The following is a 16,952-nucleotide window of genomic DNA, read 5'->3' on the forward strand; positions in this document are numbered from 1 at the left end:
GAACCATCTGGGAGCTTTCACATAGGAACAGGAGTAGGCCATTCAGCCTACTTGTTCTGCCATTTAGCTTGTTCCGCCATTCGATTAGATCATGGCTGATCTGTACATTTTAAACATCTTGATTAGAGGGAATGCAGCGAAGGTTCACCAGACTGATTCCTGGGATGGCAGGACTGTCGTAAGAAGAGAGATTGGGTCAACTAGGAGTTGAGAAGAATGAGAGGGGATCTCTGAAGTTTAGAAGAATGAGAGGGGATCTCATTGAAATGTATAAAATTCTGATGGGGCTGGACAGACTGGATGTGGGGAAGATGTTTCCCCTGGCTGGGAAGTCTAGAACAAGGGATCACAGACTCAGGATACGGGGTAGGAAATTTAGGACCGAGATGAGGAGAAATTTCTTCATTCAGAAGGTGGTGAACCTGTGGAATTCTCTACCACAGAAGGCTGTAGAGGCCAAGTCACTGAATATATTTAAGGAGATAGATAGATTTCTAGACACAAAAGGCATCAAGGGTTATGGGGAGAAAGCAGGAATATTGTGTTGAGATAGAGGATCAGCCATGATCATATTGAATGATGGTGCAGGCTTGAAGGGCCGAATGGCTGACTACTGCTCCTATTTTTAATGTTTCTAAACTCAAGGGAACACAAGCCAAGTTTATGCAACCCAGTCCGCATACTTTAACCCTTTCAGCCCTGGTATAATTCTTGTGAATTTACACTGCCCACCCTCCAAGGCCAATATATCCTTACTTGGGTGCAGTGCCCAAAGCTGAATGCAGTATTCCAGATAGGGTTTTGTATAACTAAAGTATCATTTTCTATTCCAATTCGCTTTAGATAAAGGCCAATATTCGATTAGCTTCTTTGATTACCCTTTGTACCTGTGCAAAGATTTTTAGTGTACCTGTACACCCAAATCCCTTTGCTGTTCCAGTTTCTAGTTGCTCTCTCTTTTAAGGAAATATTCTGATTTTTCTTTCATGGGTGCAAAGCACTTCCCTACATTGAACTCCATCTGCCACAGTTTTGCTCACTCACTTAATTGGTCTATGTTAGGATGACCACATGCCCTCGTTTTCCATGGACAGTCCCCGGATGAGGTATCGTGTGCTTGGGCAAACAAAGTCCCTATGCGAGTCCCCGGTTCATGAAATTCGTCCCCGAATAGACTAGTGCCGTATTCATTGGAATACATGCATATCATAACTTTAGGCATAATCACAGTTTCGGGTCAATGGCCCTGTTCTTCTTAGGCAGTCCCTCGGAGTCGAGGATGATTTGCTTCCACACTAATATGAGTTCTCAGGTGACCGATGAGACCAATGAGGGACCTACAGACTCTGTCACAGGTGGGGCAGGCGGTGGTTGGAGTGACGGGTGTTTGGTTTGTCGTACGCTCCTTCCCTTGTTTGTGCTTGGCTTCCGTGTGCTCCCGACGAAGAGACTCGGAAGTGTTCGGCGCCTTCTCGGCTGCTTCTCCTCCACTTTGAGTGATCTTGGGCCAGGGGTTCCCAAGAGTTGGTGGGGATGTTACATTTTTTCAAGGCAGTTTTGAGGGTGTCCTAGAAGCGTTTTCTCTGCCCTCCTGGGACTCCTGGTTATTGTATTATTTATAAATGGTGTCTGATTGCACTTCTGTAGCGGTAATTATATGCACAATTGTTTTGCATTTGTAGTGTATGTGCACAACTGTTAAAATATAGCCTGCAAAAAAGGTTTGCCTCACTATACTGCATGACCTACATTTCCCGTCCTGGCTACATTTCTGTGCTCCCACCCTGTGTGTCCCCAGATCTGGTTTCGAAAATATGGTCACCCATATAGTCCCTTTGTAAATTCCAGCCGCACAACTTACACACATAACGGGGCTTAGTGACATTACTGAACGGTAAATCACCTCGGGGCGGATTAACCACGGGGCAGATGGGGCTGCTGCCCCAGGCCCACCAAAGAACATAGGCCCACCAAATAAATGTAGGAAAGAAAATATAAGGCCTCCCAAATAGGCTGAATAGAATAGACAATAAGAGAGGAAAAACAAGACTGAGGAAAATATTGTTTATTGGCCTAACATATACATACCTATTTTTGCAGAGACAAGATCTTTACTATTTATCTGTGTTTTTATTTAACTGTGTTATATAATATATAAAATATATGTTAATATATAATATATTATGTTAATATATTATAGTTTAAGTCCACCAAAGTAATTTATTATATTTATGCATTTTATATCATGCTTTCATTGTTGAATATACTGGCCCATGTTTTCATACTCAGAATCAGAATCATATATGTAATGCAATGAACATGAACAAACATAACTATAGGCCGATTTGGATCCATTTGCCCCAGGCCCATCATTCCCTTAATCTGGCCCTGAGTCACCTGTTTACTGAACTTCACTGCTACTTTCTGTAAACTACTGAAAGCCATTGTGCTTTGTTTATTCTGCATGTCTAGTGTATTTATCTCAGCGGTTATTTTCATGATGCGAGGACTGAAGGCTACCCATACGCACAGTGATAAACAGTTTCTATTCCATGATGAAGTGAGAAATTTGTCGAGGCGGGCTGGCTGGTGTTTGTGTCGCGGACCAGCACAGGACTGTTGGGGAAAGTTTTGTTCTTAAGAGAGTATGCTGAATAATAAGGGTGGGAGATGGAGATGTAGACAGGGAAAGAGTGCAGGAATCCATTGTTTATAGTTGGGAGAGTGGAGGATAATTCCACTGTTGTTCATTGAGTGCGTGTGTATGTCATGTGATGTACAACTCTGGGCATCAAAAAGAATGCTGGGCTCAGTGATAGTTCATAGTCACTGATCCATGAGCTCACAGAGCTGATATTTCAACACTCAGGCTGATAGTTCACTAAAAGCAATGGAGCATGTGTCAGCTACTGAGCAACCCTGAGTAATGCAGGTTTCGCAACTAAGCTAACATACGTAAAGAGGAATCACTGCACCTTAAGGAAGCTTTTGGACAAGTTCAATTCCAGGGTCAAATATGCTCTGAAAACTTGATATTTCACAACTGCTGTACTGGCTGTTTACAAGGTTTGCTCAGCACAAGATGACAGCTTCAGCTACAACTTGAACTCTGCAACTTTGATTTCAAGCAGAGAGCTGAAGTTCAAAAAGTTAATTTATTAAAACAGAACTGTCCAAGCGCAATCTGCAATGTAATGCTGGTGGCATCGGTCATTTCAGAAAGGAAAGAACTTGCATTTATATAGCGCCTTTCACGACCTCAGGACGTCCCAAAGCACTTTATTGCCAATGAAGTACTATTTTTGAAGTGTAGTCACTGTTGTAATGTGGGAAACACGGCAGCCAATTTGCACACAGCAAGCTCCCACAAAAGGCAATGTGGTAATCACCAGATAATCTGTTTTCTTATTATGATGATTGAGGGATAAATATTGGCCCCAGGACACCGGGGATAACTCTCCCGCTCTTCTTCGAAATAGTGCCACGGGATCTTTTATGTCCACCTGAGAGAGCAGACTCGGTTTAATGTCTCATCCAAAAGACGGCACCTCTGACAGCGCAGCACTTCCTCAATTCTACCCTGGAATGTCAGCCTGGATTTATGTGCTCCAGTCTCTGGGGTAGGACATGATCATTTTCAGTTAGGGGTGACGCTGCTCAAAATCACTTTTGAAGGAATTTGAATACGTGTCGCTATCTTTTTGCTTCTTTAAAAAATTGTGGAGGCGAGATGGCCCCTTTGTATAGCCCCGTTAGTGCTTCCGGGGGGCGCTAACAGGGTGCAATGACCTTTTCGCCCAGGGGAAGGGGCCTTCGGGGAAATTGCCCCAGAGGTTTGAGGGGTGCGCTGTTCCGGCAGTGCAATTAATGCCCCGAGCCGACACGCAACCGCCGATGATATCATCAACGTGCGCACCACCCCTCACCGCCCTGTGCCGACCCCTCATCGCCCCGCTGGTGGACATCCGTCAAGAGGCACCCCTTAAAGGGGAGGCTTTTAGCGCCAGTTTTATTTGTCGGTCGACCGGGCCGCAATCGTGCAGCCCGGCACTCCGTCTTGGGTGCCGGGCTGCTTGTCCGGTCGATCGCGTCCCTGGCCACCAAAGGGCCATGCATAGTAGGCAGTGGCCCTCCTCTTTAATGGAAGGGGAGGCGTGTTGTAGCGCGTCAGTACTACGCAGAGCATCCACGTAGCGCTGACCTCAGTGCCATGCTACCACCCTGGGAGCGCCCCTCCAAGGACACGAAACACTGGAGACAATGTACTGCTTCCTTTGAGGGGCGCATGGCCCAATTCCGCGTCGGGGGAGGGACTACCGTGCCGGGCACAGGATGGTTACCGCCCCCTCTCCCTGCCTGAAAGCTTCCTCTCTAACCTAGGCCACTGAGGCCAATTGCAGTATCCCCTATGTCCATACCAGTGGAGATTAGTTGGTATTGAACCACGTGCCTGTCTGGTCTGCGTGCCGCAGTGCTGTAAGAACTGGGCCTATGTTTGATTTTGAACCACTTGTATACAGAGTGCATCAGCTTGCACTGAGGTGGCATCTTTCGGATGAGACGTTAAACTGAGGCCCCATCTGCTATCTCAAGTGGATGTAAAAGATCCCATAATACCATTTCGAAGAAGAGCAGGGGGGTTATCCTCTGTGTCCTGGCCAATATTTATTCTTCAATCAATAGAACAAAAACAGATTATCTGGTCATTATCACATTGCTGTTTGTGGGAGCTTGCTGTGCGCAATTTGCCTGCCGCATTTCCCACATTACAACAGTGACTACACTCCAACAGTACTTCATTGACTGTAAAGTGCTTTGGGATGTTCAGTGGTCATCAAAGTTGCTATATAAATGCAAGTCTTTCTTTATGTGACTGTGGCACTATATATCTATTTTCTCTTCCCATCTTAGATTTTTATATTATGTCTGCTTGCAATTCCTGTTCATTGCACTTTCTCATTAGGATTTTGGTCTGACTCACAATGACATTACCCTTCGAGTATCACACTTGAGGCGGATGCATTTTATACAAATTTCCTCCACCTTATTGCCTCAAACTTTGTATATATTAATAACTGACAGATCACAACTGAACACATAGCCCATGTAGCAGTTAATCATGAGAGAAGCATGTTGCTAAACCTTCAATGATAAAATATCTGAGGAATGTTGAAAATAACCCTCCCTGAAGCAGAGGAAGATACAGGGCTGTGGGATAGAGCAGGGCAGCAGGATGGCACAGACACAATAGGCCGAATAGTTTCTTTTTGTGCTGTGTATTTCTTTGGTCTTATGAGCACCTACTAATAAAAGAATGGAGAGGGTCAAGCAATCAGATTACTCAAAATAATTTTTGAAAATTATTTCTTTTATCACCTATTTCCGCCACATACCACGCCCCAGCAAGTTAAGAAGTTAAAAATTCAATTTACAACATAATAAACGTGTAAAAATTGTTTTTTTTTAAAATACATTTAATTTGCTCAAAAATTGGACAAATTCTGTTGAAAAGCAACTATTACATTTTGCCTCCATGCACTAACTTCTGTGAGGGTCAAGGACTCGAGTCGATTGGCTATCCCAACCTATAGTGCTAAGTTTTACCTCTCCCACTCCCCTACATTCTTGGCTCTTTCTAACCCACCTTGCACCACCCTGACTTTGCCTGTCGAGCCTGTCCCTCAGTGGGTTCCTGCTATTTTGCCAGTGGCCACCCCCCCCATCCCCCACTCAGAAGAACATCAAATTCAGTTGGAGGGTGAGAAAGTTGGATCTCAAACCAGTGTCCTGTGTCATGTATTCAACTATCATTGTAACCCATGTATAAGCTGACCTAAGTTGTACACCTTGAGAACATTGACCACAGGGGGCGAACTTGTGGGAGACACTCCTAACCTGGACTTGCCGGTATAAAAGGGGAAGCTCCAACCACCTTCACTCTCTGGAGGTCTTGGTAATAAAGGTAAATGGTCACAGAGTGACCTTCTCTCAAGTATGGGCCTCGTGTGCATTTATGCTGTATATTAAGGACATATCCAGTGTCCTGATCTTAAATAAAAGCAATTTCAAAGGCATGAAGGCAGAGTTGGCTTAAGTGGACTGGGAAAATAGATTAAAGTGTAAGACGGTATATAATCAATGACAGACATTTAAGGAGGTATTTCATAACTCTCACCAAAAATATATTCCATTGAGAAGGAAAGACTTTAAGAGAAGGGAGAAACATCCATGGTTAACGAAGGAGGTAAAGGATGGTATCAAATTTTTAAAAAATGGCATGTAAGGTTGACAAAATTAGTGGGAGGCCAGAGGATTGGGAAATTTTTAAAAGAAGATAGAGTATGAGAGCAAACTAGCAAGGAATATAAAAACAGATAGTAAATGCTTCTATAGGTATATGAAAAGGAAGAGAGTAGCTAAAGTAAATGTTGGATCCAATAGAGGGTGAGACTGGGGATTTAATAATGGGGAACAGGGAAATGGCGGAGACTTTGAAGAAATATTTTGTATCGGTCATCGTGGTAGAAGACGGAGCGGCAGCATCGTCGGGAGGCCTATAAGGGCCAGCGTCGAATCGGAGAGGCCCAGCAGGGAGTCGGAGAGGCCCAGCAGGGAGTCGGAGAGGCCCAGCAGGGAGTCGGTGAGGCCCAGCTGGGAGTCGGAGAGGCCCAGCAGGGAGTCGGAGAGGCCCAGCAGGGAGTCGGTGAGGCCCAGCAGGGAGTCGGTGAGGCCCAGCAGGGAGTCGGTGAGGCCCAGCAGGGAGTCGGAGAGGCCCAGCAGGGAGTCGGAGAGGCCCAGCAGGGAGTCGGTGAGGCCCAGCAGGGAGTCGGAGAGGCCCAGCAGGGAGTCGGAGAGGCCCAGCAGGGAGTCCGTGAGGCCCAGCAGGGAGTCGGTGAGGCCCAGCAGGGAGTCGGTGAGGCCCAGCAGGGAGTCGGTGAGGCCCAGCAGGGAGTCGGAGAGGCCCAGCAGGGAGTCGGTGAGGCCCAGCAGGGAGTCGGTGAGGCCCAGCAGGGAGTCGGAGAGGCTCAGCAGGGAGTCGGTGAGGCCCAGCAGGGAGTCGGTGAGGCCCAGCAGGGAGTCGGTGAGGCCCAGCAGGGAGTCGGTGAGGCCTAGCAGGGAGTCGGTGAGGCCCAGCCGGTGCAGCTGCAGCAGGGAGGCAAAAAAAAAATAGAAAGAAATCGAAAAGTGACGTCGCAGCCAAGGGGGTAAGTGATTGGCTGGTGATTGGTAAGTAGTTTTTCTTTTTCTTTTCGATATCAGTAAGTAACATTTAGCATTGTTGTTGCCAATTTAAGTTTATCTAGGGGTTAAGTCATGGCAGGACAGCTCAGACATGTGTTATGCTCCTCCTGTACTATGTGGGAAATCAAGGACGCTTCCGTTGTTCCTGACGACTACGTGTACGGGAAGTGTATCCGCCTGCAGCTCCTGACGGACCACATTGCGGCACTGGAGCTACGGGTGGATTCACTCTGGAGTATGCACGATGCTGAGAATGACGTGAATAGCACGTTTAGTGAGTTGGTCTTACCGCAGGTAAAGGGTACATAGCTAGAGAGGGAATGGATGACCAACAGGAAGAGCAGTGCAAAGAAGGTAGTGCAGGGGTCCCCTGCGGTCATCCCCCTGCAAAACAGATACACCGCTTTGGATACTGTTGAGGAGGATGACTCATCAGGGGAGGGTAACAGCAGCCAAGTTCATGGCACCGTGGGTGGCTCTGCTGCACAGGAAGGCAGGAAAAGGAGTGGGAGAGCTATAGTGATAGGGAATTCAATTGTAAGGGGAATTGATAGACATTTCTGCGGCCGCAACCGAGACTCCAGGATGGTATGTTGCCTCCCTGGTGCATGGGTCAAGGATGTCTCGGAGCGGGTGCAGGACATTCTGAAAAGGGAGGGTGAACAGCTAGTTGTCGTGGTGCATATAGGTACCAACGATATAGGTAAAAAAGGGATGAGTTCATACGAGACGAATTTAGAGAGCGAGGAGCTAAATTAAAAAAATAGGACCTCAAAAGTAGTAATCTCAGGATTGCTACCAGTGCTACGTGTTAGTCAGAATAGGAATCGCAGGATAGCTCAGATGAATACGTGACTTGAGGAGTGGTGCACAAGGGAGGGATTCAAATTCCTGGGACATTAGAGCCGGTTCTGGGGGAGATGGGACCAGTATAAACCGGATGGTCTGCACCTGGGCAAGATGGGAACCAATGTCCTAGGGGGAGTGTTTGCTAATGCTGTTGGGGAGGAGTTAAACTAATATGGCAGGGGGATGGGAACCTATGCAGGGAGACAGAGGGAAGTAGAATGGGGGCAGAAGCAAAAGATAGAAAGAAGAAAAGTAAAAGTGGAGGGTAGAGAAACCCAAGGCAAAAAACAAAAAGGGCCACATTACACCAAAATTCTAAAGGGGCAAAGTGTGTTAGAAAGACAAGCCTGAAGGCTCTGTGCCTCAATGCGAGGAGTATTCGGAATAAGGTGGACGAATTAACTGTGCAGATAGCAGTTAACGGGTATGACGTAATTGGCATCACGGAGACATGGCTCCAGGGTGACCAAGGCTGGGAACTCAACATCCAGGGGCATTCAACATTAACAAAGGAAAGACAGAAAGGAAAAGGAGGTGAGGTGGCATTGCTGGTTAAAGAGGAAATTAATGCAATAGTAAGAAAGGACATTAGCTTGGATGATGTGGAATCGGTATGGGTGGAGCTACAGAATACCAAGGGGCAGAAAATGCTAGTGGGAGTTGTGTATAGACCACCAAACAGTAGTAGCAAGGTTGGGGACAGCATCAAACAAGAAATTAGGAATGCATGCAATAAAGGTACAGCAATTATCATGGGTGACTTTAATCTACATATTGATTGGGCTAACCAAACTGGTAGCAATGCAGTGGAGGAGGATTTCCTGGAGTGTATTAGGGATGGTTTTCTAGACTAATATATCGAGGAGCCAACTAGGGAGCTGGCCATCCTAGACTGGGTGATGTGTAATGAGAAAGGACTAATTAGCAATCTTGTTGTGCGAGGCCCCTTGGGGAAGAGTGATCATAAAATGGTAGAATTCTTTATTAAGATGGAGAGTGACACAGTTAATTCAGAAACTAGGGTCCTGAACTTAAGGAAAGGTAACTTCGATGGTTTGAGGCGTGAATTGGCTAGAATAGACTGGCAAATGATACTTAAAGGGTTGATGGTGGATAGGCAATGGCAAACATTTAAAGATCACATGGATGAACTTCAGCAATTGTACATCCGTGTCTGGAGTAAAAATAAAACGGGGAAGGTGGCTCAACCGTGGCTAACAAGGGAAATTCAGGATAGTATTAAATCCAAGGAACAGGCATATAAATTGGCCAGAAAAAGCAACAAACATGAGGACTGGGAGAAATTTAGAATTCAGCAGAGGAGGACAAAAGGTTTAATTAAGAGGGGGAAAATAGAGTACGAGAAGAAGCTTGCCGGGAACATAAAAACTGACATCAAAAGCTCCTATAGATATGTGAAGAGAAAAAGATTAGTGAAGACAAACATAGGTCCCTTGCAGTCAGATTCAGGTGAATTTATAATGGGGAACAAAGAAATGGCAGACCAGTTGAACAAATACTTTGGTTCTGTCTTCACGAAGGAAGACACAAATAACCTTCCGGAAGTAGTGGGGACCGAGGGTCTAGTGAGAAGGAGGAACTGAAGGATATCCTTATTAGGCAGGAAATTGTGTTAGGGAAATTGGTGGGATTGAAGGCCGATAAATCCCCGGTTCCTGATAGTCTGCATCCCAGAGTACTTAAGGAAGTGGCCCTAGAAACAGTGGATGCATTGGTGATCATTTTCCAACAGTCTATCGACTCTGGATCAGTTCTTATGGACTGGAGGGTAGCTAATGTAATGGACTGGAAGGTACCTAAAAGTTATTTGCTTAATAGCCTCTATGTGTGTGTAAATTTTAATTTTAAAATATATATATATTTTAAAAAGGGAGGGAGAGAGAAAGCGTGTAATTATAGACCGGTTAGCCTGACATCAGTAGTGGGGAAAATGTTGGAATCAATTATTAAGGATGAAATAGCAGCGCATTTGGAAAGCAGTGACAGGATCAGTCCAAGTCAGCATGGATTTATGAAGGGCAAATTATGCTTGACAAATCTACTGGAATTTTTTGAGGATGTAACTAGTAGAGTGGACAAGGGAGAGCCAGTGGATGTGGTGCATTTGGACTTTCAAAAGGCTTTCGACAAGGTCCCACACAAGTGATTGGTGTGTAAAATCAAAGCAGATGGTATTGGGGGTAATATACTCACGTGGATAGAGAACTGGTTGGCAGACAGGAAGCAGAGAGTCGGGATAAACGGGTCCTTTTCAGAATAGCAGGCAATGACTAGTGGAGTGCCGCAGGGCTCAGTGCTGGGACCCCAGCTCTTTACAATATACATCAATGATTTGGATGAAGGAATTGAGTGTAATATCTCCAAGTTTGCAGATAACACTAAACTGGTTGGCGGTGTGAGCTGTGAGGGGGACGCTAGGAGGCTGCAGGGTGACTTGGACAGGTTAGGTGAGTGGGCAAATGCATGGCAGATATAGTATAATGTGGATAAATGTGAGGTTATCCACTTTGGAGGCAAAAACATTATCTGAATGGTGGCAGATTAAGAAAAGGGGAGGTGCAACAAGACCTGGGTGTCATGGTACATCAGTCTTTGAAAATTGCCATACAGGTATAGCAGGCAGTGAAGAAGGCAAATGGCATGTTGGCCTTCATAGCTAGGGGATTTGAGTATAGGAGCAGCGAGGTCTTACTGCAGTTGTACAGGGCCTTAGTGAGGCCTCACCTTGAATATTGTGTTTAATTTTGGTCTCCTAATCTGAGGAAGGACGTTCTTGCTATTGAGGGAGTGCAGCGAAGGTTCACCAGACTGATTCCCGGGATGGCAGGACTGACATATGAGGAGAGACTGGATCAACTGGGCCTTTATACTTTGGAGTTTAGAAGGATGAGAGGGATCTCATAGAAACATATAAGATTCTGACGGGACGGGACAGGTTAAATGCGGGAAGAATGTCCCCGATGTTGGGGAAGTCCAGAACCAGGGGACACAGTCTTAGGATAAGGGGTAGGCCATTCAGGACTGAGATGAGGAGAAACTTCTTCACTCAGGGCATTGTTAACCTGTGGAATTCCCTGCCGCAGAGAGTTGTTGATGCCAGTTCATTGGATATATTCAAGAGGGAGTTAGATATGGCCCTTACGGCTAAGGGGATCAAGGCATATGGAGAGAAAGCAGGAAAGGGGTACTGAGGGAATGATCAGCCATGATCTTATTGAATGGTGATGCAGGCTAGAAGGGCCGAATGGCCTATTCCCGCACCTATTTTCTATGTTTCTATGTAAGACACTAAAAAATCCTAATAATAGATAATCAAGGGGCTATAGGGAGGAAGGAAATTAAAACAATCACTATCACTAAAGAAAAAGTAATCGGTAAAATAATGGGACTAAACGGGTCAAGTCCCCTGGACCTGATGGCCTGCATCCTAGAGTCTTAAAAGATGTGGCTATAGAGGTAGTGGATGCATTGGTTGTAATCTACCAAAATTCTCTTGATTCTGGAGGGGTCCCAGCGAATTGGAAAACTGCAAATGTAACGCCTCTATTTAAAAAAGGAGGCAGAATGAGAGCGGGAAACTATAGACCGGTTAGCCTAACATCAATAGTTGGGAAAATGCTGGAATCCATTATTAAGGAAGCAGTAGGTGGAAAAGCATAATAAAGTTGAGCAGAGTCAGCATGGTTTTATGAAAGGGAAATCATGTTTGACAAATTTTCTGGAGTTCTTTGAGGATGTAACGAGTCGGGTGGATAAGGGGGAACCAGTGGATGTGGTGTATTTAGATTTCTAAAAGGCATTCGATAAGGTGCCACATAAATGTTACTGCACAAGATAAAAGTTCATGGAGTTGGGGTAATATATTAGCATGGATAGAGAATTGGCTACCAGAAAACAGAGAGTTGGGATAAATGAGTTATTTTTTGGTTGGCAAACGATAACTACTGGGGTGCAGCAGGTATCGGTGCTGGGGCCTCAACTATTTACAATCTATATTAATGACTTGGATGAAGGGACAAAGTGTAATGTAGCCAAGTTTGCTGATAATACAAAGATGGGTGGGAAAGCAAGTTTTGAGGACACAAAAGATCTGCAAAGGGATATAGACAGGCTAAGTGAGTGGGCAAACATTTGGCAGATGGAGTATAATGTGAGAAAGTGTGAGGTTATCCATTTTGGCAGGAAAAATAAAAAAGCAAATTATTATTTAATAGAGAGAAACTACAAAATTCTGCAGTTCACAGGGGCCTGGGGGTCATTGTGCATGAAACACAAAAAGTTAGTATGCAGGTACAGAAGTAAACAAGAAGGCAAATGGAATGTTGGTCTTTATTGCAAGGGGGATAGAGTATAAACGCAGGGAGGTCCTGTTACAACTGTACAGGGTATTGGTGAGGCCACACCTGGAGTACTGCGTGCAGTTTTGGTCTCCTTGTTTAAGGAAATATATACTTGCATTGGAGGCAGTTCAGAGAAGGCTCACGAGGTTGATTCCGGAGATAAGGGAGTTGACTTATGAAGGACGGATGAGTAGGTTGGGCCTATACTCATTGGAGTTTAGAAGAATGAGAGGTGATCTTATTGAAACATAAAAGATACTGAGGGGGCTCAAGATAGATGCAGAGAGGATGTTTCCACTCATGGGGGAATCCAGAACTAGGGGGCATAATTTAAGAATAAGGGGTCGCCCATTTAGAACTGAGATGAGGAGGAATTTCTTCTAGGTGGAATTCTCTGCCCCAGAGAGCTATGGAGGCTGGTTATTGAATGTATTTAAGGCAGAGATAGACAGATTTCTGATTGATAAGGGAGTGAAGGGTTATGGGGAGCGGGCAGGGAAGTGGAACTGAGCCTAAGATCAGATCTACCAAGATCTTATTAAATGAGGGGCCAAATGTCCTACTCCTGCTCCAAGTTCTTAGGTTCTTATATTGTTATGTTAATTAGGACCAGGAGTAGGCCTGGGATGGGGGGATTGTCCGATGAGGAGAGTTTGAGCAGACTAGGCCTATACTCTGTGGAGTTTAGAAGAATGAGAGGTGGTCTCATTGAAGCATACAAAATGATTACAGGGCTAGACAGGGTAGATGCAGGGAGGATGTTTCCTTTGGCTGAGGAGTCTAGAACCAGGGGGTCACAGTCTCAGAATAAGGGGTCGGCCATTTAGGACTGAGATGAGGAGAAATTTCTTCACTCAGAGGGTGGTGAATCTTTGGAATTCTCTACCCAAGAGGACTGTGGAGGCTCAGTCGTTGAGTATATTCAAGACAGAGATCGATAGATTTTTGAATATTAAGGGAATAAAGGGATATGGAAATAGTGCAGGAAAGTGAAGTTATGGGTGAAGATCAGCCATGATCTTATTGAATGGTGGAGCAGGCTTGAGGGGCCAGATGGCCTACTCTTCCTAATTCTTATGTTCTTATACGGCCCCTCGTCAAGAAGATCATAGTTAATCTTTGACCTCAACTTCACTTTCCCGCCAGATCCCCGTATCCCTTGATTCCCCTAGACTCCCAAAATCTATCGATCTCAGTCTTGAATATACTCAACGAGTCAGCATCCACAACCCTCTAGGGTAGAGAATTCCTCCTCATCTCACTCTTAAATGGCCTTCCCCTTATCCTGCGGCTATGTCCCCTTGTTCTAGACTCATCAGCCAGGGGAAACAACCTCTCACCATCTACCCTGTCAATCGCCCTCAGAATCTTGTTAAAATCAGATCACCTCTCATTCCTCTAAACTCCAGAGGGTATAGGGCAAATCTACTCAATCACACTCGTTACTTTACCCTTCACCACCATTGCTGCCTTGAATCTGGTTATCAGTGCTCGACACACCTGTATTTGTTGACTTTGTGCAACACTTGTGCTTTCATTTGTTTACACAATTCATAAACAGTTTCAAACTGATTTAATTATGAGGCTGGGCTAGCTGTACCCAGATGTACTGTCACCAGGGACAACATTTATAAATAGCGAAAAGCATGTACTGCCAAAAATATAGATTTCAATTTATTTTTGGAGCTTTTTCTACAATAAGCCATTAAATTAAAATGTGTTTGTGTTTTTTTTTTATCCAACTTCGTATTCCAGAGAAAGTGAGGCAATATAAATAATTTTAAAAAGAAAAATTATACAACTTTACTGCATAAGGGAAACCTTATTTTCTGAGAAATGGTCATAAATACTTTGCTGCCTCTCTTGCAAGCATCTTTTTAATGTGGCTCAGCACCCTTGCCTTTGAGTCATAGAAGGTCATGGGTTCAAATCCCACTCCAGGGACTTGAGCACATAAATGTAGGTTGACACTCCAGTGTAGTGCGGAGGGAGTGCTGCACTGTTGGATTGCGTCTTTTGGATGAGACGTTAAACCGAGGCCCTGTCTGCTCTCTCAGGTGGGTGTAAAAGATGTGATGGCACTATTTCGAAGAAGGGCAGGGGCGTAATCCCCGGTGTCCTGGCCAATATTTATCCCTCAATCTACGTAACAAGAACAGATTATCTGGTCATTATCACATTGCTGTTTGTGGGAGCTTGCTGGGTGTAAATTGGTTGTCGCGTTTCCCACATTATAACAGTGACTACACTCCATAAATATTTCATTGGCTGTAAAGCGCTTTGAGACGTCCGGTGGTCGTGAAAGGCGCTATATAAATGCAAGTCTTTCTTTAGTAACCACTGTTTAGTTGAGTTTTTAACAACAATTTGGTCGTTTCTTAGCTATTTTTTGTGATGTTTGCCAACCAGTGGCCAGCTTTATATGAATTTAATTTTGCAGCTTGCTCTCGTGGGATCTAAACTCACGATCTGTAGATTGATCGCTGCAGAGCTATACCTCTCCACCACTTCCGCACTCCATCAAATACCCTCAGCTTCAGAACAGGATAATTTCTTGACTTGCTGTAAGCAATGTCACAGGAGATCTGCCATTCTTCCCAATGTATACGCCAGTATTTGGTGCTCATTTTCCTACCTTCACCCTGATGCAGTACATTATCCCTTGCTCAGTAACTTGTAGGTTGATGCATGATTCCTGAAATTGCAATAATCTATTTGTGCCTTCCCTCCCTTTTTTCAGGATGAGGGACAGTGTCTGGCCAAGCCAACCAAGACCTCGTGCATCTTTAGCCGATTGGATCAATTTGCTGGTCGGCTGGATGATACTAAACTGACATCCATCATTGTATCCGTGATAGGAAATTCCACAGTTGGTCATCTTGGGACATCAGATGGAAGAATTTTACAGGTAAAAGGTGTTTGGCAGCAGTGGTAGGAATCTGTGATGTACCTCTGATCATGGCATTGGCTTAATGAGGTAGCTGCACTCTTTATCTGAAAGGTTAGCCATTATCCTCACTTCAGTTTTTATTTGAATGACACAGCCCACTTGCTAGAGTAACTTAGTTTGCAGTTAAACCAAACATAGAATTTCCTCATGACCAGGGAACCGGCTATCAGTCACCGCAGCTCGCCAGAGCTTAGGAAATCTGAATCGGAACATATTGTGCAACAGGGATTGTGTGTAGGCCAGACTAAGGGTGGGGCTGACTGGTTTCCTTCCCTACAGGGCATTAGCTATGTTGGCTGTGGCTCAGTGGGTAGCACTCTTGCCTCTAATTCAGAAGATTGTGGGTTCAAATCTCACTCCAGAGACTTAATCACAAAATCTATACTGACACTCCAGTGCAGTTGGATGTGCTGTCTTTTTGATGAGGTGTTAAACTGAGGCCCTCTCGGGTGGTCATAAAAGATTCCAAGGCATTATTTGAAAAAGAGCAGCGGAGTTCTCCCCAACGTCCCACGCAATATTTATCCCTCAATCAACATCAGATTATCTGGGTCATTATCACATTGCTTGCTGTGGGCAAATTGGTTGCTGCGTTTCCCAATTACAACAGTGACTACACTTTAAAAGTACTTCATTGGCTGTAAAGCGCTTTAGGACGTCGTGAGGTTGTGAAAGGTGCTATATAAATGCAAGTCTTTCTTTAGTAACCACTGTTTAGTTGAGTTTTTAACAACAATTTGGTCGTTTCTTAGCTATTTTTTGTGATGTTTGCCGACCAGTGGCCAGCTTTATATGAATTTAATTTTGCAGCTTGCTCTCGTGGGATCTAAACTCACGATCTGTAGATTGCTCGTCTGGTACCATAACAGGACCCGTATTGTTACTGAGTAGTTATGGAAAGTTTTGACATTGCAAAGAGATAGTGATTTTGTGACCAGATCTGTAGCAAGAAGTGTCAAGTGATTTTCAGTATTTTGCCCTCGCTGCGGGAGTTTGCCGTTTGCGAAACAAAAACAATCATGTACTCTTGGGCATCGAGTAGTTCCAAATACAGGAAGCTCTGCTATGTTTGTGGTCCATTTCCCAAGTCTGTCATTATGCAGCGCACACAGACCCATTTGGGACAGTTTTTCCGCCTGTGTATTAAATTTTTTTTAATCATCTCATTAGGTGAAGTCCCCGTTTGTTGTCTGATCGGAGTTCAGTGAATTGTGGATGACTGCTCCCAAAGTGCTCTCTCTCAGGCTATCTGAACCACGCGTGTTTTATGAGGGCTTTTGCTGCCTGCAATTGCAGATGCACCACAAGCCATTGGATTTGTTTTTGTGATATTTGATGGTCGGTTTATCTCTTTCCCCCCCCCCTTCCCCATGGATTAAAAGTTGCTCGTGATTGTGGTGGAGTTCTAAATAGGGTGTACTGGGGACACTGGCCCATACATCTAGGATATTTAAAGCTGTACGCAGTAGTGATCCTGCTGTCAGTCGGTGTTATCCTACTTGCTGCAGTAAGGGACTGATTGTCCTTTAAATACCTTAAACTGGGCCCGT

The 16,952-nt window shown here is 44.8% G+C and overlaps 1 protein-coding gene across 2 annotated transcripts in view; it reads left to right on the forward strand.

Annotated features, from left to right (window-relative positions):
* LOC139277284 (macrophage-stimulating protein receptor-like) overlaps window positions 1-16,952 on the forward strand; it is a 211,068-nt gene that overhangs the window by 86,034 nt on the left and 108,082 nt on the right. For both annotated transcript variants that reach the window (XM_070895548.1, XM_070895549.1), the window contains exon 3: window positions 15,193-15,360. In XM_070895548.1, the coding sequence (XP_070751649.1) occupies window positions 15,193-15,360 (168 nt within the window). The remainder of the gene's footprint in view (window positions 1-15,192; window positions 15,361-16,952) is intronic.

Source organism: Pristiophorus japonicus, chromosome 12 (genome assembly GCF_044704955.1).
Source record: "Pristiophorus japonicus isolate sPriJap1 chromosome 12, sPriJap1.hap1, whole genome shotgun sequence".
Lineage (NCBI taxonomy): Eukaryota > Metazoa > Chordata > Chondrichthyes > Pristiophoridae > Pristiophorus > Pristiophorus japonicus.